The sequence below is a fragment of the Tyto alba genome, unplaced genomic scaffold, assembly GCF_018691265.1.
Source record: "Tyto alba isolate M040663 unplaced genomic scaffold, T.alba_DEE_v4.0 Super-Scaffold_46, whole genome shotgun sequence".
NCBI lineage: Eukaryota > Metazoa > Chordata > Aves > Strigiformes > Tytonidae > Tyto > Tyto alba.
In genome coordinates, this window is record NW_024881322.1 from 1,803,723 (window position 1) to 1,829,760 (window position 26,038).

Genomic DNA, 26,038 nt, shown 5'->3' on the forward strand with positions numbered 1-26,038 from the left:
AAAAAAGAGAAAAGCAGGGTTATTCACAGTAGCTTAGCTACACAATGCATTTTTTTTTACCTATCTTGGACATTTTTTGGGGTCTTAAAACCAGAGGCATTGAAGACTGATATAGTAATTTTCCTAAGGTACTTAAAATGTCTGTTTCTTACTGTCGTGTGGAAATCTAGGTTGTTAAATACAGCAGCAGCATATCAGTGTAAGGAGAGAACTGGGCTTGCAAAATGGTTGTGACTTGTTTCGAAGTGGCATGGGCAGTAAGAGCTAGGGGAATATACTGAAAGGAATGAAATTATAGCTTCAGAAGACAGAAAGGGAAAAATAATGGGAGATAAAGCAATGTTGAATTTAGAGGGGAAAATATATAAGTAAAGGAAGAACAGTTTCAGATTTTAATTAAGCATCTTTTAGATAATTTTTGTGATTAAGAACGTAAGTTGCCACTGTCAAGAAGGGAGTTGAATGAGAATGACCTTTTTGATATTCTTAGTGTCTTTGATCTGTATTTGAAACGTGAAGGGAAAAGATATTTGTGATTTCCTGAAGTTATTTGACACCACATTTTAAATAACTGTTCTGGGAAACGAACTGAAAAATAAAAGATGTATTTGGACGCTTTTTATAATACTGAACGGCTTGAAGGGATTCTTTAGAGTTTAAAATCCAGAATAACATCTGCAATCCTTGATTTAATGTAACCAAAAGTCTTTCAGCCTTCTCTTTGTGTCAGAACACCTCATGCTCTGCAACTTTTGAAAACGGTGGTGTGTTTTGATCATATCCATGATGTTAGTTTCCAAGATCTTTATTCATTTGTATTAGATGTACTGATTGTTCACTAAATACATATGTACAGAAGTCAAAGGTAGGCATTGTTTTTTCTTGTCTCTTAGTCCCTATTCCCAGTTTTAAAAAAAAAAAAAAGGCAGGAAGAATGGTGTTTGGAACTGTTATTCAGAAGCCTTGCTTTTAATTTGTGTGTAGTGTTCATTACTTGGAATGGAAGGTGTAAATTTTATCTTGAAGGAAGTGATTAAAGAGCTAAATATTCAAGCTCTCAAGGAGTTTGAGCAGATTTTTTTTAAATTGAACTTTTATTTGTGATTTACTCTGCTTTTCTTTACGCCTTATCACACAATTCTGAAAATTAGTAGAGAAGAGTATGTAGTGCTGGAGCCACCAATTGGTGTTATTTGTCGTGGTGGGAAACATTAGGTGTTTAGCACATCATCCTGTAATAATTGGAGGGTTTCATTGGTTGTTAGATTTTCCTGCATCCCTTCTTCATCCAGATGTTGGGTACTTTGCTCTTTCTATGTAGATTTTACCTGTTACTCATCTGTTTTTTTTTTTTTCCTGATACAATTTATTGCACAGTTCTTGAGGTCACTGCTTAGCTCTATTTTATGTGGTCTGTTTGGTTTATATCCCTCAGATAGATTGTGATTTTTGCAGGACCTTTCATTATGTCTTACTCCATGTGGAAGTAAGCAGTACATTCTTGGACAACATCCACTGTTGGTTAGGTCATAGAAGAAAGAGAGATTGTATGCTCGTGACTAGTTTCAGACAAGAGGCACTCTAAAGTTTAGGCTTCAGTTAAAAAATGTGGAAGCCTACGTGTAGGAATCCAATTGTATCTGTGCTGTTACTGTATTTTTTTCTGTCCCCCAAAAACCACCCCAAGTCTGTATTTGGTTGCTGAAATATTGCTGCATGGTGTCCTTCTTTAAGTGACAGTGGGTTGTGTTGTGGATTTTACATCAGTTCCCAAGTGAAGCATTCAGAAGCCTTGCAATGGTGGATTTGAGGCTGGCTGTGCTAATTTAGTCCTTGGTCAGTTCATGGCCCTAGTTACTGACATTGTGTTTTGTGCATTTTGCTGGAATCCTCATCTACAGTTGTCAGAAGGGGTTTGAGGTGGGGTGTTCCCCTTATAGATAGCTCACACCCTAAGTTTTCCCAGCTGGCAGGTCTGTCATACCTGAGCAGTAGCTCAGGCTAGGTGTTAAGGAACCTATATTATTTTCAGTAGTAAATATTAAGACCTGATCAGTAATTAATTTTGGGGCCCTGTAACTGTGATCAAGAGTGTAAAAAAAAATCTCCTTGTGTCAAAAATCTTCGCAAGCAACTTCAGGCTTGGCTTTAGTTATTAATCACTAGATGTATGAGCATTTGCAATCCACATGTAATTAACAAATAAGTGTGCTTTGTTTGGTCTGCTTTTCCTTTTCTTTCTAGATATTACAGACTTGCTAGAATGTAGCCATTGTTCATTTTTAGCAAACAAGCTTGTCAGTATTCTTGTAATCCAGTGCTACCATATTGCAAGAACATGAGCCCCAGAGCAAAATGTAAGATAACAAATTCAGCCAGTGAAAAAGGTGAAAATTGACTTTGAGGTGATGATAGAATGGTGAGAAGTTAAAGCTTTGGAAATTTTCCCTGGTGTTGTCGTCCCTGTACTCCATCTTAATTTAAAATGATGTCAGTATTAGATAGAAAGATCTCAAAATCTGTAACTTTTTAAATACAAAAAAATTTATTCATACACATTTAAAGAAGAAAAATTGGTTGCTGTGTAGAGAATCTGCCCGGATCAGCCGCTTTTGCTTTAAATCAGAGTTTCAGGATATCATGTGTGTCATTTCACTTGGATTATAATACTTCTGCCACTTCGTGTTGTCCTTCTAAACCTTAGTAGAGAGCAAAGTACTTAAGACTCTAGTTCATATGTGAACACCTATGGGCAAATGAAATTGCCCAGCTTAGTAGCATTTCATGTATGCGTAAAGGTGTTTGGTCCTGGTCCCTCATCAGTCCGTTCACACTGGATGTTTTTGACTGATAAAATCCTTCTGAATGTTTTTGATGGGACCGAGGTTATAAAACAGTATGCTGCAACTGTTTGTCACTTTGTCCCCATGAACCTCTGGGCAGTAAGGGCACAGGAGCCCCTGCACAGGCTACAGGGTTGGGTACTTAAACTATTAATTACATTCATACATAAAATTACAATTGTGGGAAAAAAAACTCTTAAGCTTTAGAAACGTACATTATTTTTCCTCTCATGACTTTAATGGGTCTGTCTGTAAATTAATTTGTTTCAATGTGTGACTCTGTGTTTTCAAATAGAGGTTTTAAGTAGTTGATAATAGATTCAATGACACAGACTTTTTTGATAACTGTTTTTATGATGCACATATGTGCAAATGAGTTTGCATGAATTAAAGTAAGATTGGTAACATTTAATACAAGTGGATAAACTGGGCAGAATAAAGGATATGAAAATTTTGAATTGAATGCATTCTTTTCCTGGACGAGTAGTAAGCTATAATTATCTTTGCCTATTCAAAATCCTGCTACAAGTACAATAAAATAAATCTAAAATGATTTTTGAAAAACATTAACCTCTAGAGACAGTAGTCTGATTGATGAAAGGAATGTTTGCCAATAAGCGTGCAATTAACGCTGCCGCTACTTCTGTTATTAATAAAAGTATACTTTTTCAGTGTAGTTTCATGATTATCTCACAAGCAAGTGTTTTAAAATAAAACTTTGGGATGAAATGGAGTATTTACAGTACAGAAATAATTTTTACCAAGTGATATGAAAAATAACTGAATCACCAAAATTAATGCACTTACGCAACTTAGCTATAAACTTGTTACTTGCTCTCTCAAATAAGGGAATGATGGATAAACTCAAGTTTAGTAGGCTCACCACAAGCGATGGCAAGACCTCCCCTTCCAGGAAAAGACCTGTGTTATACTTCTTTAGAGTGGAGATTCTATTTAAATGTTGTATAAGTTAAAGAATGGGAATTCTGCACGTATCGTCTTATTTTTCTTCCCTTTCACTGTAATAACTATTATTTCTGCTTCTGAAGTTTTCATGAATACTTTTTCAAGTTCTGTTTGTTAGCTTAAAAAAGAAAGGCATCTTAGAAATCTGCTCACTGACAACTGCTTATGTTTGATGGCAGCTGGCAGGAAAAAAAATAGTAAGGTGTATTTTAAAAAAAAAAAAATCCCTTTTATGGCTTCACTGTTCTGAACCAAAGCCCCAAAATAATGAAAGTGATTATTTTAAAGTGTTTATATTTGGAAGAGTGTTGTATTTTTTTAACTTTGATTCTTGAACCTGGACTGAATTTCTACAGCTTTTTTGCTAGTAAATAACGTAACTGATGTCTAACAGTTGATATAACTGGGACTTCAAGGCAAACGTGAGGTATAACAGTTGCTAATGAAAATGTTAAAAACTTAATAAAACTTTATCCGTTCTTCATATATACCGTGATTCTTTCTGAAATAGCTATAATGTTTGAAGTACTAATTTGAGCTATTTTTTTAAAATGTGCATAGATAGACTGAACAAAGAAAACCCAAATTACAGGTTGTATAATGAGAAATGCATGTTTCAAAAACTGATACTGGAATTGCTTGACTTGCTTCCTCTTGGATGCAGAAGGTACAGGTACGAGGCTTCTGTAAATATCTGGGTAGACAAGTTTTCAGCTTTTTCTCAACTCTTCTGAGTAATCTGTGTCCCTGCTACCTGAAGTCATGAGAGGTGAAAGAAGAGCTGTAAACTACCAGCAGTATGTAGTGGCGTAAAGGGTGAATAAGTCAGTTACCCGCTGTGTTGAATGAAGAGGGGACGATACAACTTTTCACGGGCCACTCTTCTAGGAAAGCTTTTGTCTTGACATTCCCTTTTTGTAATAGTCTTCTAATTAATATGACAAGCCACTAGAGTTCCTTTCATTGTAAGGACTGTACAGCAGCTTTGTATTTCATTCTTCTCTTGTTCTCTTGAGGGTTTGCTGTCTACAGCACAGGTCTGCACCGTGGTCCTCTCTTTCTCAAGGCCTTCCTGGACCCTGTGGTCAGAGGCTAGAAAGCCAGGAGAGTATTTGTCATCTGTTTTCCGAGCTTCCATATGGAGTGAATTTGATGTGTATTCTGTGGTGTTCTGGTGGTTGTGATGCTGTCATTCTTACTGATGCATTTATTGACTGATTTTTTGGGGGGTTATTTTGACAAAAATATTTAAAACCTTTAAGTCGAATGGCTGTGGTCCTTGGCCTTCCATGGCAATAAATAGCATTTGCAGCTGAGGGTTTTGATTAACCACAGAAAACTATTACAATTGTAGTCTTGTGCCTAACATATTGTATCCAACCAGAGAAACATTTCAAGCATTGAGATTTGCCAAAACCCACAGATTTTATATAAAAAAAAAAAAAAAAAAAAAAAAAAGTTTTAAATGTGTTCTTAGTGTCTTGCTGAATGGGGATATCTCCCAGTTTAATAATGTTTCCTTCCTTTAATTCTTTACACTGGGCTGAGGTGGTACAGAGAACAGTTTCTCTTTCACAGAGGTATTCCCTTTTTTGTAGTTTTCTCTCTTTCTGTCTTTTTTTCCTGGCAATTGCAAGCTTACAACCTCTACAATGGTTCTTACCCTATCCTCCGTTCTTCATCCCCATGAGGAGCGGTAGCATCCTGGAGTGTTCTGATCTCTGTCTTTAGGAAACATTCTGTAGTTTCATTGCACAGATTCCTTGGCTGTAGCCTTACTCACATTTTCAAGGAGCTAGTGACTTAGATGCTGTAACACCTGCAAGCCTGCATTTGGTTTTAATTCTGGCTTAACTTCTCCGTATATTTTTACAAAATACTGAATTTTTATTGTTAATTGTATTTAGTGTGCTTTTTGTAACCTTCACTCAATTAACTTGTGTTCATCCATCTGTCCCTTGCAATGTTTGATAGCACGAAGAAATGTCAACAGAATGTAAGGTAGAGGTAGAACCTCAGAGTATTGTTACCCTTAACAAACATGCCTGAGTTTTGGCTAGTGGGGGAAGAAGGAAAAGCTGCTGCTAAAGTTTATCTGGCCCTCTGGAAGCTGGGAGGCAGAGTGTTTTTGTTGGTTCACTTTGTGGCCAAAGGCCGTGATCATCCCTTTCCTGGTCCTTTTATATTGTTACACAGTGAACTGGATTGGAGAATTTGTCTGGCTGAAAAACTGCCTGACAAGAAATGAATTTACCTTTACACCAAATTAACTTCCCTTTTCAGTTCCCCACAGGGCTGCAGAGCACATCTGTGTGGGCAGAGGGGAAGGAGCACCCGAGGGGTCGGGAGAGGCAGGGCTGCAGTAGTGCCAGCTTGCTTTGACTGGAGTCCTGCAAGGGGGAGCTGGGGCACGTAGCCTGGTGGTGCTGTTTCCTGCCATGTCATTCAGCTGAACTGATTTGTCCTGCGTTTTAAAAGCATGTGTAAAATTTGATGAGAGCTTTGTGTTGTCTGTAACATAGTAAGTGCTCAGTACAGGAATTGTACTGATATTCTGCAGAAAGTTAAAATGAAGGAAATTTAGTTGTAGTTATTTTATCTCACTCTTGAAAATTAGAGCATAGAAGCAAATCTAAGTTGTGAGCTGTTTGTGTTTGGTATTTTTGTTGTATTTACGGAAGACGGTTTGTTTTCTTTTTTTTTACTGTAGAAATTTCAAGTAAGAGATTTTTGAGAAGCTAGTCTTTAGTTCAGGTTCTATATGTTGCTTATTGTAATCCTCTGTTTCATTACCTGATTCCCCTAGTAACAGCACAGATTGAATAGTGTGTAACTTCATAATATAACCTCATAGGATTGGTAATCTTTAAAACATGAGGAGTTAGAAATGACTAGAGAAATGTTAGTGTCTTGCCTTTTGATCTAGAAGTAACTGCAGGTGCTCTGAAAAATAGATAGTGTTTGAAAGTGGTAGGTGACTTAAATTCTGTTTCTTTTCCTAATTTCAGTATATCAAACTTCTGATTTCTTTCATCTAATTTCTTTTATAAGTGATTTTTAAATGACAGTATTATCACTCAAAGTAAGTGTATCTGCCGTTAGAGTTTTTGTAATGCGACCATCACAGCTGATGCTATTCTGAAGCATAATATCAACATCAAAGGGTGAATAAATAGTGTGTTTGAGGAGGAAAGCCAGATATTTGATATAACTGTGTTGGACTATACAATGTTCTGAACAAATATCCTTTAAAGGGGTTTTAATTCAGAAGCGAAGGGGTAAAAAGATGTTCTTGATAAATTCTCATCTCTGTTTTGAAGAAAGTGGATTTGGAAATGCAGTATTTTTTTTCTAACTGCTCTGTGATGTTTAACTATTCATATTCACTAGCTGCACTCAGAGTACTGAATTCTGTTTTGGGACAACTAAAAGCAAACTGCAACTGTACTTCTAAGCACTGAATTCAGGCAGCAGCATTTGTTCTTGTTTTGAATTTCTCAGTGTAAAAACTCCTACATCCTCTAAGAGGCTTAGTTTTTATTTTAAAGAACTGAAGTCTTCCATGTAGCAATACAAATTTCAGGTTGTGCTCCAATATGTGCTATATTTCTCAGCTTTATGACAGTGAGTAATAAAAGCCAGTTTGTAGAGATAATATGCATAGAAAAATACTGGTATCCTGGAATAAAAGTAATTCTAAACCCTTGTATGCAGACTTTCTATTTAGTAAGGCAGAAGTTAGAATGTCCTGCCAGAATTTTCTCCATTATTTTTGGTCCATTGTGCACATTGAACAGAAGAGAAATATTCAGGATAATGCTCCTATTTGTATCTGAGCAATTTTAAGCCTTGGACTTTCTCCCCTTTTGGTCTATGTGGTCTTTCCATGGTACTTTATGCTGCTAGTTTGTGACAGTTTTAATATACTAGTGTATTTAATATATACAATGCTGTGTTATTTCTGTAGATTGACTTTCTCTGATGTATAGATAAGAATTTATTTTTCCCTATTTTTTTTTCACTCTTGCAGAAAATTCTAAGCTGAGACATGTAGAAAAAGATATTTTGATTCCACAAATAATGAGGGAGCGAGCCAGGGAGCTGTGTTCAGATAAAGTGCAAGGTAAGAGTCAAATATTTATTGGGAGATCAGATGTATTCACTTTTGTGCCCTGAATATAAACCTTGTTTCTGAAGTCAGGTATTCAGAGAATTAATATGTATGGTCTGCATCTTATCTGTTCACTGTGAAACCGGTAATAAAGCATATAAATCTGCTGTGTTGGATTTGGCTGCTTGGTGTTGTGGACTATTTTCCAAACTGACTTGTTCTTGAACGCTGTGGAATTTAGTATGATTAATATAAAAACTTCCACATCTCAGTCTAGACTACGTGATGACAGAGCAACACAAGAGTTACTATATTCCAGTGGTAATATTTAATAATTAAATAAATGGAATTCCCTCGGATGAGCCTTCAGTTAGGGCCTCCCTCATTATGATAAATTTATTTAAATGATCCCAAATAAGTACATCCTTTCCCTGCCCCAATATTTTAATGATACATGCACATAACCCATACGTGTTATTAGACAGACATTAAAATATGATGGTGCAGTCCACTTTTGAAGAGTACTGGAAAATAGCTCTTTAAAGTTGGGTATCACCACTTCTGCTGGCACCCAACTGTTCATATATTCCTGGAAGAAATCTGGAACTTTCTGGAGTAACAGAAAGATAGAGCTACTTATGTACAGGTTAGCTGAGAATGTTGCTGCAAGATGGATGTAAGAATGGAAAAAAAAAAAAAAATCAGGCCACAGAATTATTCTATGCAAGTGGCATGCTTTTAGTAGAGGGCATGTGCCTCTTGCCATCTAGATCTGCTCATTCTAAACTTCTTTAATCGTGCACCCTATCAGTAAAAAATTTCTGAGCACACAACTGAGATATGGATAATATATATTTATTTATAAATTCTATATGTGTACCACTGTACTAGTATATTATGTACATTATAAAAAAACAAAAATAGAAATTCAGAAATTATGAGATAAAGATGAAATAAACAGTAATTTTAATGCTAATTATCAGTGGTACAAAAAACTTTTTGCTCTAAAAATATTACTGTTAATAACAGTATTTTTATTGAGAGCTATATGATTGAATATGCTTCATTATTTTTAAAAATTTTTAACACTTTGTGATACAGCAATTCAAATGTCTGGTTCTGAGAACAGTTTATTTCAATACTTGGTTCGAATGGGTGTCACAGCTGAAAAGACACCTCACAAAGATGCGTAGATCCCAATGGAAGAAGGGCATGGTTTCACGTGCCTACTAAAATCATGATACTTATTTTTCAATCCCATCCACAAGTTTTGCAAAGGTTTTGCTTGAAATTGGGCTTGTAAACGACCATCTCCCCTGATGTCAACCAGTTGCTCTTCCAAACTAATCTAGAGGTGTTGCATCTTTATATTTTCAACAAATAGTTTCAAAAACCACTGAAACTCTAATTTGGAAGATTTTTAAACAGGTTAGAAAACTCTGTTTCTGTCCTTTAAAAGTGTCCAGATACCAGAGGTTTTTATAGGTGACAGGCTGACGCTGTGTTCAGCAACAAAGAACAAAACCAAACAAAAATTGCCGAAGGAGGGGAACATGGCCAAACATCTGTTTTCAAAGGGCTCTCTCCACAGCATAAGTTTCTTTTGAAAAGCAGTTACTTTCTCACTGGTTGTTAAAACATCACCTTCACCTTGAAGGGACACACTAAGGGCGTTTATTTTTTGGGAATACCTGCTAAGTAGCAGACTACTCCCAGCCACCTGTCATCACCAAAAGGGTCAGCAAATCTGGAACACTTGTGTTTTTGTAAAGGAAAAGGCATAACATTTGATAACCCTTTTAAGCACTTTGCCACAAGATAACCAGGGATCCTCTCCAGGGCACGAGAGATTGTCATGGTCCCTCCCCATCTCATTGCAAGGATGTGACTGTCTGAAGGGCTGGTTTTTATGCCGTTAACCCCATCGATGCCATCCCGTAACGCTCTGTGCACTCCTGGCTCCAACCCCTTTGCTGCAACAGCTCAGCTCGTCTGTGAGTGATGCAGCGAAGGAGTTTTCACGTGCGGTGCTGCCTCTGTGACCTTACCCTGGAATCCCTTTTTTATTCCAGTCAAAGCAGCCTCTCCATCAGTGGTTACGCTCACACAGTTCTTCCATAAAACAGTGGGCTTTTTGAAAGAAACCATTTCCTGTGGAGAATACATCTTCCGGTACAGCTCTCCTTTAGCAGCTCACCAAAAAAAAAATTAAATACAAAGTTCTTCATGTATTTCATTACTGAAGTTCAAATACCATAAGTTGAGAGAAGTTAGAAACTTCTGTACTTTCACCCAACTGCATGTCAAACCTCCCACACTGTGTAACTTGTTCTAACACTTCTTTCTTCAAATCTTCAGCAGTGTCTTCTGTGCATCTTCCTAGAGTATTTACTGACAAAGGAGTGCATTTTAGTTTGCTGCCGTATTGTTTTGCACATACTATTTCAGCTATTTTTACCATGGCAGAAAGAACATTTGGTTCCCCAATGGTACATGGCTTTTTGTCTTTTGCTATTACCTAAAAAACTTCAAAGGAGGCTTCTAGACATTTATCACTAGGTTTAATTGAAGCAGACCAGCATATTTTCTAGCAGCTGCTTTTAGGGGTTCTCCAAAAGACATAAGAGAGTAGTGCTGTAATAATTTTGAGATAAGTAAGTGGGAAAAGAGTTGGGAATATCTGGCAAAGGAAAGTGGCATCACATGAGAGATAAGTTCTAGTGCTGCCGGAAGGACTTAATATAGCTTTTTTTCATTTGAGTGATAGTTGAATTGTTTTGTACTTTGTACCTGCTGGGGGAAAAAAATGAAAAGGAAAAGCAATTATGTAATATCGTTCACTGAAAGATGTCAGTTAAAAATATTTTGAGAGCATGCTATATGTATAATTTTGCTTGGGGGTAGACCAAAGGGTATGTGTGTTTCTCTCCTCTGAACTTTCTCTTTGTAAGATGAGGACTTCTTTTTCAGCATCTTAATTTTCTGTGGCATCAGCCAATACTGGAGATTATTGAGCTGTGAGTTATGGAGCATTATGTTGCAGTTTCTCCATGGTTTTGCCTCCATAAATTTTAAAGCAAAATTTACTTTTTTTTTTTCTTTTTGTGATGTTACGCCAAAGTATGGGGGTTTTAGTCTTTCTTCTGAATACAGTTCAGTTGTGTATCTTTAGGAAAATGAGATTTTGTGGATGCATCTGTTTTCCCCTCGTTCCTCTGTCACCTGTAAGCCAATTTCAATCAAATTGTGTGAAAATCAGAGGTGGAAAGTGAGTATTTCTGATGCAATTTTTATGATCAAATAAATAAGCAAAACTCACATTGATACCCCTATCAATAAAAGGTGGTAGCATAAGTTCAGCTATTTAGTTGTACATCCTGTAATCTGAACAGGGCGGGAGAGACCAAACCATGGGAAATGAAGCTTAAGCAGTTTTGTGAACAGAAGAATTTATCATCTCTTAAATCTATTGTGAAATTATTCCTGGAATAAATTTGTCTTGTTCGTACACAGGGATAGGTGTTAATCAGAGTAAATAGGCTCTGGTTTTTATGCTGGAAACAATTATAAGCTGTGTAATTAAGTAATCAAAACTGCTGTGATTCGGTTTGTGTGCTGCAGAGTGTACCCATGTGCGTGACATTGTGCCGCTTACACTAAGTGGCATAGCTACTCATTTAACTTGCTCTCACTGTAGGATTCTTCTGCTTTATGTTAATTTTGTTTTAACAACTCCTATTACTACATCATTGTTTCATTTTGTCTTTAGGAAATTGTGGTCAATGCACCGGTAATAGAGGATATAAAACTATTCTAGATGTATGGGCCTTTACAATTTACTTGATCACTCTAGGTTCATATGTGTCCCTATGGGGAGTCCCTATGCATTCAATAGGGCTCTGCATGAGCACAGGGGTCCATCTGTATACAGTCGGTTACCTTAGCCTGCAGCTATACCACCTAGAGCTGTGTGCTTAGCAGAGCTAATAATGCAAGTAGTGACAGTCTGTCCAGCACGTGTTCACGAGCCGTCCAGGGAAAAGAAACCCCAAGGGTTAAAAAATAAATAAAAACTAAAGGTTTTGTTAACTCAAGAGGTGATCCTGCTATCCTAGCACAGTTAAATGGGTGACCCATTGCTGTGCTTGTTTGTTAGTCTACCAGAGTAGCTTAGGGATGAAATAACCATGGAAATGTATCCATCTGATAATTTTTAGAACAAGTAAGTATTGTGTCTGGTCATATTTCATTTCACGTAGGTTATTTAAATTTGCTTTGAACTTTTCTCAGATTGTTCCAATATAGTTCTTGTGTGTGCTGCATGTTTCTCAAGAATTTAGTACATCAGATTTTCAAGCACTTTTTTCAGTGAAAATGGATGTATATAGTGATTTTATTAAGAGGATAAACATGCTTTCTGTCAATTTTCCATGACTATTATGTAATTATGCTTTATTGTGTTAATATACATGCACTGTATGTATGTGAAAGAGTGCACTATTATAGGAGTATCAAGTGTCGTAAAAGAACAGCAAACAAAGAAACCCAACAGCATTGTCATACAGGAACTTTTCACTGTAGAAACTGCAGCGTGAATTTGTCTGAAGTAATATTAAATCCATGTGTTTCTGTATCACTGTGTCCTTGGCTTATAAAAATACAGGCGTTCAAACTGAAGTAGCTAAAAGGAACATTTATTTGCCATTGCCTCATCGATTGCTTTTATAAAGACATTTATTACACAAGCTGTTTTCCTTTAAAATTATAATGGTTTTGGCTTTAACGTCCAGTTACAAAATTTAAATTTGAGTAAACTTCAAAGGAAAATCATAGGAAATTTCAGGAACCTGAAGTTAGCATTTGTTATCAGAGAGGTTCTCTTTTGCTTGTCAGAACTTCTGTGGATTCATCCAACTATGCTGTGCTTTGCACGATTCCTCTCTGCTCTGAAACTAGGGACACTCACTAAAAACACCTGCAAGAGCTTTGGTTGATCTTGATCATAACTACAGAAATGTTCGTTCCATTTCATAAGAGCATTTAGTCTGCTGTTCAGTTAATGATTCTGGAGCTGAACTTGATGGGTTTAGGTAGAGAAAAAATGTTGAGTACAGAAATATACAAAGGTGGAAGGATTGTTCAGCTTGATTTTGGGTTACTTGGCTTGGAAAATAAAAACAGAAACAGCTGACTGACTTTGACAGCTTGTGGGTTTGGACTCTGAAGAAATTGTCTTAAGTTGGGATCCCCAAAACAAATAACTGGATCATAATTTTGCATTATATTTGTTGTATCTGTTTTGTGTATTTGTTGTATTATAAAGCAATTCTGCCCACCTTCCAAAACCTCTCAGTCTTTTCTGGGAGAAAAACAATCTTGCTCCAGAGACAAGGGGTTTTAGTTCTAAACTTTTTTCTTCTAAATTTTGTTGTTTACTCCTCATACCAGGTCTGGATTTTTCAAGGTCACCCAGAGTGACTTGCAGTTGTCTTCTGTAATTGTGACTCATTTGTTAGACTGAAGGATCCAAGGAAACTGAGCTACACGCTTTGCAGGGTGAATGAATACAGGGGTAGGTAGTTCAAATCAGCCTGGTCTGCCATTAGGAAGGTGGTAGAGTAAGGGAAACAATTTGGACAATTGAAGATCTGAGCCTCTCTGTGACTCTACAGAATGTGGTCATTTCTTATTTGGAACTACTTGTGTTGTGGGAGATATCCATCTGGCCAAGATAGCAAGTTAGTTGTTCTGTCTTTTTTTTTCTTTTTCTTTCTTTTTTTCTGTCAGGGAGACAGGAGATATTTCCACCTGTGCTGTGCTGAGGTCCTTTTGTGAAGAAAACTGCTACGTTGGTTCTGTTGTCTGTGTAATTAAGGCAACTGGATTCATGTTGCTAAAGAAACTCTTGATACTTGGCAAGGCTTTAAAAAATGGTTTGGAAAACATGGCCGGAAAAGGACATTTCCAAGCAGCCGCCCTCCTCCCATTCTCCAGTTTCACCATTAGCCCTCTCCTCCTCAGGGCTCATGTTGATACTTAGTGGAAATGATGGGATGCAACACTACTGCAGGCTTCTCTACAGTTGAGCATGACCAGTGTCAACCAGAGTTTTGATAATGTGCAGTTACTCAACAGTCCTGTCACTGACATTATTTCTGTCCCCGTCGGGACCACCTGCTCCAGACCATGACCCTTACACCTGACACATCAAGGCCCATAAACCCAAAGAAATTTCTGATTGAACTACATGTGATGCTGCACATTTAAATGCCTAAGCACACCTTTAGATATTCCTCCTTCAAAAAAAAGTCTTGTTATATATACTTTCGTATCAGAAATGCAGATAATGTGTGAAATACTTAGCAAATTTCATCTTGATGTTACTCAGTGACGTTGCTCCCTTTCCTTTGTATTGCAGGCCAAGTTCCATTAATTGGTACAAACCCTTGCTGAACGCTGGGGGAGGATTAACCTGTTGGTACCTACAGTCATAGTTCTGATGTTGACACTGGAAGATTCTAAGACTGATAGTAGTGGGAAATTACGTGACAGCTTCCATTTAAAAATGTTGATGAGTCTGATTTTCTTGAAGCAAATGAAAACTAAAATCACCATTTATAACTGAACTTTGCTCATCTGCTTTGCCTCATTGTGAAAATATAGTCCTTACAATTCTTTTTTAACATTCAGCTATTTTAGGAGTATCTGGGAGTGCAGTGATATAATTGACCAAAGCAAAAAAGATCAAGTAGCTGATAAAAATCAATGAGTTAACATGACAACTCCTAGTAACTTTTTTAAATTGAGCTGCTGTGACCAGAAATTGCTTATGTACGTGTGCTTGTGTACATATTGTTCAGAGTTTGGCGGAAAGCCTGAGAGTTTACATGGGACGAATCATAGATTTTATGACTAGAATAGCCTCGTCTTATAAGGATGAAAAAAAGAATGCTGCCTTATTACCTGCAACTTCATTTTTGTGAGAGGAAGGTTAGTATAATTCGAGAACACAGTTTCAATCCAGGGGCAAAACTGCAGGTGGAGAAGGGGAGAAAAATGTTATCCTCTGTTGCTGTATTTATTATCTAAATACTAAAGTACGTTATACTCCCATTGTGACCCCATGACCCTATATGAAGCTATTGAAATTACTGTTGTACAGGTGCAGGTGAGAGTTATTTGAATTACTTTAGATGTTTTGATTGTGTACAGCTGTATTTAGGACTGGTAATAAATTACTATGTGATTTTCCCTGGCTAGCATTTCTCAAGAGTAAGATGCTGAATTTTTACATGATGTTCATAATAGCTTTTATTTTGAAAAAATGATTCAGGTCTATATATTTCCAATGAACATTTACTCTCATCACATTTAACTATGTGAATTAATACAGTCTCTAGAGGGATTATGGTATATTGAGCTTTGCTTCAACAAACTGGGCAGATAGAACAGCTATATGTAAATTACAGTTTGAAGAAATGAGATCCTAGATCTCATGGCCCTTTTTTTTTTTAATGATACTTACAGCATTAACTACGCTAAGCTAATTTAGGGGATTTTATAGAAAAGAAATATGAGAGCATATTGTGTTGCTCAGTGATGGAAATTTAAGTATTCTAACTAGTGCTAGGACTTCGAAGAAAATGTTTGGGGAGGCAACTTACCCTATTTGATTATTTTTTTTTCTTCTCCCCTTCATGTCATTTCAACCCAGCTGATGACAAGAAATGGGTCAGACTGCTAGCTTTACCACTGCAACTTAGTTGTGTGGGGTTTTTTATTATTTTATTAGGGAATGGAACAGCTTTTACAGGGACAAAGAGAAATGAAATCACTTTCAATGAAAGAAAGAGGCCTCATTATAGCCACCAACAGCAGTTATTGACAGCTACACTTCCTATTAACAAGGAGCATTTAAGAGTTTGGCTGTTGGATCTTTGGACTTGATCTAATTTGCTAGCATTAATTAGTTTCTTTTGAGCACAGACACTTGGTGCTCACAGCTATAGATTTGGAGGACTAATTAGGACAGAAAATTGAACAGAATGGGGTAAGGCATTAACCTTCAACCATTACCAGCTGGGGCTCTGATAAAGACCACAGAGTCCAAATGCTCCTATTCATGCAAAGAGTACTCTAATGAATATCAATTTCAGCCAGGTTGCTGTATCCTGCAAGCGCCGTCTTGATTTTGATTCTCTTACCTGGTAGAGATTTTTAAGTATAGATGCTAAAGTGATGTTGGTAGTTCAGAGCTCACAGATGACGGACTCGTGAGGTGACCAATGTTTTGTCCAGTCTTTCAATTTGGTTTTCTCAAGTTGGAGATTTTATTGGTTTCTGGTTAAGATCCTAAATTCGAAATTGTTTTCCCTGTCCAGCATAAATATATTAATGTAGCATAGATTGATTACATGATGTTAACAAATGCTGGTTTAAATAGAGGATGCCTGCATGCTTTTGGATTATTGTAGTACATGGTAGTAGTATCCATGACAAGAGCACTGACCAGGCTATCTGCTGAAGGTTGAACAATAGGATTGCTTCTTTTGCAGCTTTTATGGTGAGATACAATCATTATATTGTGGTGTTAACCTGGTGATCAGTTTTAGGAGGAAAACTGTTCTTTCAGACTGTGGATTGATAGTGTTTTAACCTGCAGAATGGAAGAACTTTAACTGTATATAAAGAAAGGAGAAAACCAATTTCCTTTGTCCTTTTGTACCATTTCTTGGATTGTTGGAAGTGTTGGACTTGAAATTAAGATCCAGGATCATCAGTTGTTCCTACCCTTTAGTCATGCCACTAATCCCTGACAAATTCCCCATCAAATGTTGGTCATTGCTTCTCTCTTCACGCAGCTTCTGTACCTGGAAATTCTTTGCCCAGTGATGAGAAAAGTGTAGCAGTCTCTTCTTTGACATCCTTTCAGGAAGGACGCAACTATTAATGTATAACCCATGACTTTTGAGGAGTTGCATCTGTTGGGGTTGCGTCTAGTAGTGTTTAGTCCTCTGATGCTAAGATTGCCTTTTCTGTGCTTTAATTATTTCCAATTCTCCACTCGTAAACTCTGTGCTGTTAGGCTGAATAGCTGGTTCCATGTCTTAGCGTCCCGGTGTGGTTGGTTTGGTGCAAGCTGTGAAAATAGACAAATTCAAACTTCCTGTAGCTACTGATCTTGGGACATTTCATGGTATTTAGATGGGTCTTTAGGGAACTGCTTTTGCTGACTGTCTGTGAGGTGAGTGTCCCTAGGGCAGCAGCAAGTGGAGAGGGGAGACATGGTCAAGTTCTTCTCCCAGCAAAAGGGGGAGGCTAGGGTGGTTGCTGCTGCAGCCTCTTACCAGTACCAGGCTTCTATCTTCTCCTAGGTGTTATATACAGTATTTGCTGATTCTCATAGTTTTCTTTCCCAGTTGACGTGTTTTGATTCTCCTGTGTCATTCTTACTGCCAGCAAGTGAAGGCATACTTGGGATTCGGTAGGGTTTTTTGTATCCATTCATTGATGGTGGTGATAACCTGCAGAGGCCATAGCTTATGTAGTAGAGTATTACAGTATAGTGTTACTGTGGCATAGTTGCACATAGCAGTACATTGTTAATGGCAGTACATGAGACTTATGGTAACTTTTATTTTAACTGCATGTCCTTAATGATGTATTAAGTAGTTGCTTTGCAGTTTTGGATTATAAACCCCTCTTAGGTACTACATTCAGTAGTAACACAGTTAGCACTTTGTGTAAATAAAACTAATACTTTTAAGAGGTCATACTATATTCCCATTGCATGTGTATAAATATTTATATTGTATATGAATTATGAATATTACCCTGGGGTTACTTTCACACAGAAAATAGGTTATTTTTCAACTGTTGAAGTCAGAATGTGTTGTGTAGATACCATTAGGTTCAGAAGTGAAAAACAGAACTTGGTTTGGTAAAGTACCCACTGTATATTCAGAAATACAATAAATAGGGAGCTTTCAGATAGCCTACAAGTGGTGTATTGACCTTGTAAAGTACATATGATCTTCAGGGTAAGGTAATAGGCAAAAACTTCTGTCCACCATTCTTCAGAAAATGCATGAAGTTGGCAAGTGTATTTGCCAAAGAAAATCGCTCATCCGAATCGCAAAAATTGAAATGAAGTATTAATTCCAGTTGAGCTAAATGGGAATCAGAATAGTAGCTGCAGTTTCATCTGATATGCTTTGATTTTATGAGGCAGTGCATTATGAGAGTTGTGGTTTTGATCTCCATGATTTCCCGTTGATGGGAGAGCTATACCTGTTGTACGTGTCTTTGCACGGAACGTTACGAGTCAGCAGAGCGAGTCAAAAAAAAAAAGGCAGGAATCACAGGCAATAGCGGGATGCAGTTAAAGTTGAAATACAGTTTGGCAAATAAACACACTTTCAACAAGATCTGGTGGTCTAAGTGTTCTTCATGCTTTTTGGTGTTCTGGAAACATCAGAGTGTGTTTAATGAAATCTCAAGTTTTCATCCTGTTTTGGGATGAGAACATTTCAAGCTTGTTTTTCCATGTGGAACAGTAGTTCTAAAGATTGCTTAGCTTAAATTGAGTGAGTTATCCCTCTGGCACTTATTCTTTGATACAGAAGTTAATGGATCCTGCGGTAACAACACTGACAATGCACAACTTTTTTTTTAAAGTAGAAACAATGTTGTCTGTTGCTGAGTAAAACCACATTCTTGTACATTATTGTTCAGGTCCTTTTATTAACATCAATAAAAAGTAATCCCCCCTCTTTCCCACCCCCAAATTTAGTTTTGTTGCTGTTGTAATTGTTTTTTGATAGTTGTCTCTGTGGTGCTGCATAGAAAAAGCGTAGGGAGATCAGTGCTCTGAAGAGTGTTCTATTTGCAGGTCTGATGCCTACGAAGGGAGTAAAGGCCACAGGAATAAAAGGTCATAAGACACCCGTGCTCTATTGTCACCCCTCTGAATTTTATTTTTAACAGTTTATCACTCTCAAAAATCAGAAGAAAGAAACATTGCAGAAAAGAGCACCTGGAATGTGCTGCTAAGATCAGGATAGATACCTTTACATGAAGTGTAAGCATACGACAGAAGACGAGAAGTATTTTGCATGAGGAATCAAGAGCTGCAGAGCTGGTCAGAGGATGTGAAAGGGGATGGACAAGGAATAGTGGAGCTGTACAGAGCTTTGGAGGTATGGATAAGGCTTTAAGTTTATGATCAGGGAGCAAGAAAAACAGTTTAGCTCCTGTATTCTAGATTTGAGAGGGATACTGGTAAAGAATTTGAAAGGAATCATGTAAGGAATGGAAGGTAATCTGATGGGATAATGAGTAGGAAAGGAACTTACATTAGGAATTTTGAAGAAGATAATATAGAAAAGCAGTGCATGAAAATTTCCCTTGGATGGTATGAACAGATTCTTCTCTTGATATCCACTATATTGGGAAGGAGTTGACATAACTGTAGGTGATTTTGGAATTTATGGTGTTAACAGATCTGTCTCCTTACCTTTTTCCTAAAATGTGTTTTAAAAAAGGTTTCTTTAAGTCTGAAATGCATTTTTTTCACTTCTAATGGTCAAGTTCAGGATTTCCCTGTATGAATTTTATCACGTATATTGTCTTGCACTTTATAGCCTTCTTTCTTCTTGTCTGTGATCCAGAATCAAGGAAGTATCTAGTCATTCTTCTTTTTCCCTATCTTCAATGTAAACTAAATATACCCTCCAAGCCTCCAGATCAGCAATGTATTTTAAGGATATTTAAGTAGTCCTTTTTAAAACACTAAATCTTACAGTCTGCTTGTGTGTAAATTCATCATTACACTTGCATACCAGGCTTGATACGGGTCTTGCTTTGTTTCTTGGTGACAGAAATACCCTATATGCTTCCCTGTAGTGGGATGCTCTTAAAGTTCATGAAGCAGCACTGCAAAGGTGTGGCTTGAGGTATAAACTCACCTGTGGCTGTAGACTGTCAATTGAACCTTTTAAAAGTAATTTTTTTTTTTGGAGATGCAGCTTACGTTGGCAAAAAGGACTTCCGAATGCTATTGTTTGTTATGTGAGAAGTGTATAGGAAGTATATAATATGGACGCACCCAGGAGGGAGTTGAAAGCAGGACTTCTTGATGCAATCTAGACCGGTCTAACGGTGCTTTAATAGCGTTAACTTCAATTCTAAAGAGATTGTCAAACCTGAGTGCTCTAGGAAATTTCCTCCACATCGGAGGGCACATTTATCAAGTGTAAGAGGAATGCAGGGCTGGGAAGGACTTTTAGAAGATACTCAAGGCTATCATCCTCTCTGGTGGCCATATCTAGTATGCCTGTGTTTGTCCTATAATCTGATTAATGTTGCAACTTCTATAGTCAGGCTGTTCCAATGCTTAGTTATTTTTTACTGTTCAAAGAATTTTTTTGTTTTGTTTTCTGAGTTTTGGGTGTTTTTTTTAATGTCTAAACTAACTTTTCTATATATATATATCAAGCCATTTATGTTCTCAGACATGGAACAGATTCCTGGTAGTGGTATGAATAAAAGCAGCACTTTGAATGCAAGAAATAGGACAATCTGTTTTCTCTAAAAAAGGTGAAAATGGAAAATAAGAGGCTTGTTCAGTATCCATCCTGGAAAACAGTTTCTATCGCTGAGTCCCTGAGATTGCTTAGGGAAGGTGTTGGACCCTGAGATTCCAGAGTTGTTTTCAGGAGCGTGGAGAATTTAAAATGAAAAAAAAACAAAACAAAATCAATGTCATGATGTAAAAAGTGATGTTTAAATTCATGAGCAGAACTAGTGCTTTCAGGTTGAAGAGAATGGTATCTAGTAAACAAGAGTGGCCACAGTCTACAACTTCAAATACTATACTTTGTTGACCATTACTTTTTTTTTCTGTTTGGGGTGGTAATTTTCAACAGTGAATCTGACAGCCTGGTCAAAATAATCCATAAGGCCAATGATAAAAAGTACTCTGTATTTTTTCTGGTGTAAATAATCTTTGTCATTCCTCATCTGTCCCGATTTCTCCTCTTGTTTCTTTGCTTTGTTTTCTGAGTGTTTTTTTTTTTTAATGCTCCTTCTTAATGTATAGAAACTCTTTCAACTTCCAGTGTGCCTTCTGTTCATGAGTTAAGAAGTCTAACAGAAGTATAGTCTAAACATTGCTGAAGAAACTGAGCTCCTAAATATGGAAAACCTGTTTGTTACAGGTTTTTCAGAAGCATTAATTTGTCTGTGATACCCATCCGCGGCACGGCTATAGAATAGTAACCTGGAGAAGATGGTGCCTGTCTTGTGTGCTATCCCATTTCCTGCCCAACAGTGCAGCTTGCACAAAATTCACGTACGCAGGAGATGTCCCTTCTCTTTCTTTCCAGATTGCAGAGCACCTCAGTGAGGGAAATATTTGAAAGGAAAAGTCAACGTGGTTGAAGGACCATGGCATGCTGAGCGATACCCAGTGCAGCAGGGCAAGCACACAGACTGTCTGGGATTCAGATGGGCAGATTCCTTCTGACTGCTAGGAAGCTCAGGATAAAATTTTGCCAGGCCATAATGTTTACATTCTTACATTATTTTAAGGCACTGTTCTGCATTATTACTTTAATGTAGGCTTTGACATGTATCTAATTGATGAACGGAAACTTACCATTGCTTCCCACAGAATATGGGAAAGAAGAATATAAAAGAATGCGTACTGCTCGGGGTTATATAACCAAAGATTTAGCTACTAATTAATTAGTAATTAATTAATTCATCTTTAACAGAGAACTGACAGAGCTCAGAGCTTCTGTGGTGTCTTCAATGACTTCTATGCAATGTCCTATATGTAAAATATTTTATATTTACATTTAATGATGCTTCATTACTGTCAAGTAATAGTACTAATGGTTCTTCAGTTTTCTCTTTATAATAGAGGTGTTCTCATCTTATACTTTTGAAAACTATTCCTGATATAACTAGTTGGAAAATAAAAAGCATATACGTGTATATGTGATGGATTTTTTTTTTATTATTATTTTATTTTATACATTTAAAACAGCTTGAGAAAGTTTTAAGTCTTTTGTGGGGAGTGAGAATGGTGTGGAAAAGAATCCTCTTGCTTCAGCAAGGCTATTGTGTAAGTTCATTTTGATACGCTTCATCTGTTGAGTATGAAACTTTGGCAGTTTTAAAACAGAATATTGTTTGGGGAATCTGTCCTCTTCACTCTGCCATCAAATTCATGTAAGTATTAGTTACTGACTGTGCATGAGCTTTTGAGAAACATTCATTGTTGGGCAGAGAATACTTAGTAAATTACAGCCCCAAAAATTAATTTTGCACTTCTGTTGAAAGGGGATTTTTAATAGAATTGGCAACTTTTGCTTTAGCTGCATTTTCCCAACAGACTAGTAACTCAGATGAAGAGTTCTCATCTTTTTGTCTTATGCTCTTGCTGTTTAAATATCAGTTCAGGACAATATGACAAGTGGTTCATTTTTTTTTTTCCCCTAAGTTAAATATGCTACTTCCATTCACTTCTAGATAACTACTTACTTATTTGAATATGCATTTATATACCTGAATGTAATTAGTGTCTTGTTATTACTGTTGTTAATGAAAGGTAAGATTTCATGTTGGATCTTTAAATGCAAAAATATATTACTGTCTCTGTGGAAAACTGCTGGATTTCCATAACTACAGAATGAAGTTCTCTTCTAAATAATAACTAGTTGGGCTTAGGAAACCGATACGACATTTCACAGGCAATTTTGTTAGTGCAACCTAATTTTGATCTCATGGTCTTACCCAAGGGTTGCAGTTCACAAAAGTATTTTCACTCTGAGGCACAAGCAGTGGTTTCAGTGCAGTGCTGTTTGTTCCAAATCTGACATTACTTACCTCCATTGCCCTGGTGTTTGAGGTGCAATGGCCTGATTTGCCTGAAAGCTAATTCAGCTGCTCTAATAAGGAGGAGAAAAAAAATCACCTCTCTGAGTGTGTTAAAAGTACTTAAAGGTAATTTAATGTTTGCATTAGTGTATTTCAGGTCCACCTAGATACATTTCACATAAAGGGTAAGTTCTAACAGTAACTGTAATTGCTTTATGTGGAGTGGGTGGATTTTGCTAGATTCTAATGTAATGTAGTCAATGTCTTAAGTTTGATTACAAGGTTGAGATAGTAAAGTTTAGGCTCTGCTATGTGCTCTGGGCATCCGTATAAAGAAATACAGTAGTAATGAGTGTTTTGTGTGTCTAAGCCCTAAATGAACAGTAACTTTTTACTTGGGCAGGTTTTGTACTAACAGTTCTCCAGTGTTCAAGTCTCTAAGCTTTGGCTGAACTCGTGGCAAAAAGTCAGAATGATACCTAAAGCTTGTTCTGTTTCAAGCAATCAGAGGGATGAATCTCAATACGAAACTGTGTCTAGCCCTCCTCATCTCCCTTCTGCAAGTCTTTCAAAGCTCCAGTGGGGCAGCAGGTGCTTCACACTGTTCTGCTGTGTTCAGAGAGGAGACCCTTGTGTAGAGCACTAGCCTTGGGGACTGACATTGGTTCCTTGAATGATTTTTTTGTTAATTCGGGTAGGATGGGAGACATTTCATCCCAGTTTGTCATCTGGAAGTTATGTCTAGTCTAAACCAGTCATCTTGTTTAAATCTCTTAGGTGGGACCTAACTGCATTTTGGAAGTACTCTGCGCTCGCTCTCTGTTTTGTGTCAAGGCAACAAGGCTGACAGCAAGGTAATTCCAGAATCCGCTTTAGGTGAGACATGTAAATTTGAGATGGCTAAAATTAGGTAAAGTGAATTCCATGGTAGTCATTTTTAGTCTCTGTTCACACATGTAAATGAGGATAAGGCCATATATGAAGGAGAGCTAGCATGGCTAATGCATATGTGGCATTGTATTAGTGTGCATAAAGCAAGGATGGCTACGCTATGAATTTTTGTTAGGGTCTTTGATCTTCTGCGAAAGCCGTGTAGAAACCTTGGGGCTTTGTGAGCATTTGCTAAGGATTCCTTTGAGCAATTTTTTTTTTTCCCTCCCTATCTCAAGTTGCTTCCACATTGCTTGGGAGTCCCACTGCTTTGTTAGTGCCTCCTCTAACGTTAAACATCAGTGTGTCTGCAGGTTCTGTACAGATGTGGACTGGCAGGATAGTAAGTGTCTTTCAGCTGCTACTAAGATTTGGTAGAAAGTAGGGGAAAAGCTGTTGTTGCCTGCTACTTTATTGCAAGCAAGGCTTGGCTGGACACTGGAGTTACGGATTTTAACATTTGGGGAGAACACTTGGAATGAAATGAAGGTTTTTTTACAGCTCAAATGACTTCCCATTTTTTTTCTTTCACCACTAGCAGCAGGCCTGAACTCCAGTTGAAGATTGAAGAATAAACGAAACGATTTTCCATAACTAATTTGACATCTTATTTCCTGTTTCATCACTTTTTTTGTGTGTGTCACCAAATACTTATGAAATGTAAGGCTGAAATCATAGTATGTAGGGGAAGACAGGCAAATAACCTCAGCCGTACAAACTTAAATTTCTAAGTCTGAGACTTGCAACCAGCCTGCTGTACAAGAAAACAGATGCCATGCAATAAATTAATACTAAGCTGAATAATAAACAAGATGTATTGTTAAAGGTCTTTAATGCAAAGAAAGTGATTTCAGACTTTCATATGCTTGTTTTCTGTCTTTGTTTAAATGAGGCCCTTGCATGTGTTTTCTTTATTGTTCTCTTTTGCACACATTTGGGCTGTGCTGGGTTGAGAACTCAGTCTCTGGTTGGGCAGTGGTGATTAACTTACACTAAATAGGCAGCAGTAATGTGATTTGAGAATGAAAAGGATTCATTTCTTTTAAATGAGGGGAAAAAACCCAAGGTTGAGGGAAATAGTTTACATAATCTGTAAACTAGTTAAGGAGCTGAATATTTATGCAGGTTGAAATTGAAGCTTAGTTGCCCTCTAGGGGTTTTACATTAATACAGCATATGCTAGCTTTTGGGTGTTTTTTTTTTTTTTTTTCCTTTCAGAATAAAGGTGAGAGAAGTCTTTGGAAAAACTTACATACTGACAAATCTGTGGTGGTGGAGGCATGTGTACATCTGCATTCAGTGAGTAAAGCTCGCTTGGTTCAGAACCCAGAAAAGGGAGGAAAGATTTTTAGCCAGATTATGCTCTGGTAATTTCAGCGTAGCAGTGGAGAAGGTACTCACGGTCATCTAGTCGTAGCACTGAGAGGTCCCAACCAGGAAAGATCCTTCCATAGAAGTGGGGATACACCCCAGAGAGCTTTCAGCCCTAGGTAGCCACAGAAGACAGAAGGTTACAGGGGGATGTGACGGTGCTGCTGAGGTGGCCACGGTAATGGCAGCATTAGGACCCTCAGTCACTTTCTGCTTGTGTCCCCCCCCCACTGCGCGTGACTTTGACTTGCTAGTGTCCTCAGCTGACGCGCAGGGGTCCGCTGTCCCGTCTTGCCTGACAGCAGCTTGAGCACTCTTTACAGATTCTGTGACTCAACTTGTTAGAAACGATCTTTGTCTCCTCCTTTCAAAAGCAGTTGACAAAACCCGAGTGGTTCTTGTTTGGGTAGGAAGTATCCTCCTGCCATGGGAAGAAGTGTGACTAAAACGGCTTCTAAACTAAAGCCACATAAATATTTCTCCTTGTCTGAACTTTTAATGTCCCCTTTGCCAATGGTTTTGTAGCAGATGCATTGCTAATGTTTGTTTGAAGGATTGTTAAATAAATTCTTTAGAGTGTGGTTATTTTTCTAAATTTGGAAACCACATTTATGTTATTATTCCTCTGCTTCTTTCATAACAGTGTCGAGACTGTATTACTCTCAAATCTTTTTGCACCAGAAACAAGATACTTGGAGCAGGCAGAATAGGTGTGCTTAAACAAGCACCTCCTGCCAGACTTGGACACCTGTGTGCATACAGCTCGAGGAACACAGTGTGGGCAACTGTCAGAAGTTAGAGCGTTGTCCCTCTGTTTTCCAGAACCCAAACAAAAAACTTGAGTTGCAGTGCTTTGTCATTTGAAAAAGCTTTTGGACAGCAGTTTCAAAGATACAGGAAGAGTATGGTGGCTGGATTATTTTTCTGTCTGGTA

General features: G+C 37.5%; 1 protein-coding gene across 1 annotated transcript in view; it reads left to right on the forward strand.

The window, feature by feature from the left end:
• Positions 1 to 26,038, forward strand: part of CMC1 (C-X9-C motif containing 1) — a 41,789-nt gene that overhangs the window by 2,050 nt on the left and 13,701 nt on the right. The window contains exon 2 of the mRNA XM_042806288.1: positions 7,840 to 7,932. Within this exon, the coding sequence (XP_042662222.1) occupies positions 7,840 to 7,932 (93 nt within the window). The remainder of the gene's footprint in view (positions 1 to 7,839; positions 7,933 to 26,038) is intronic.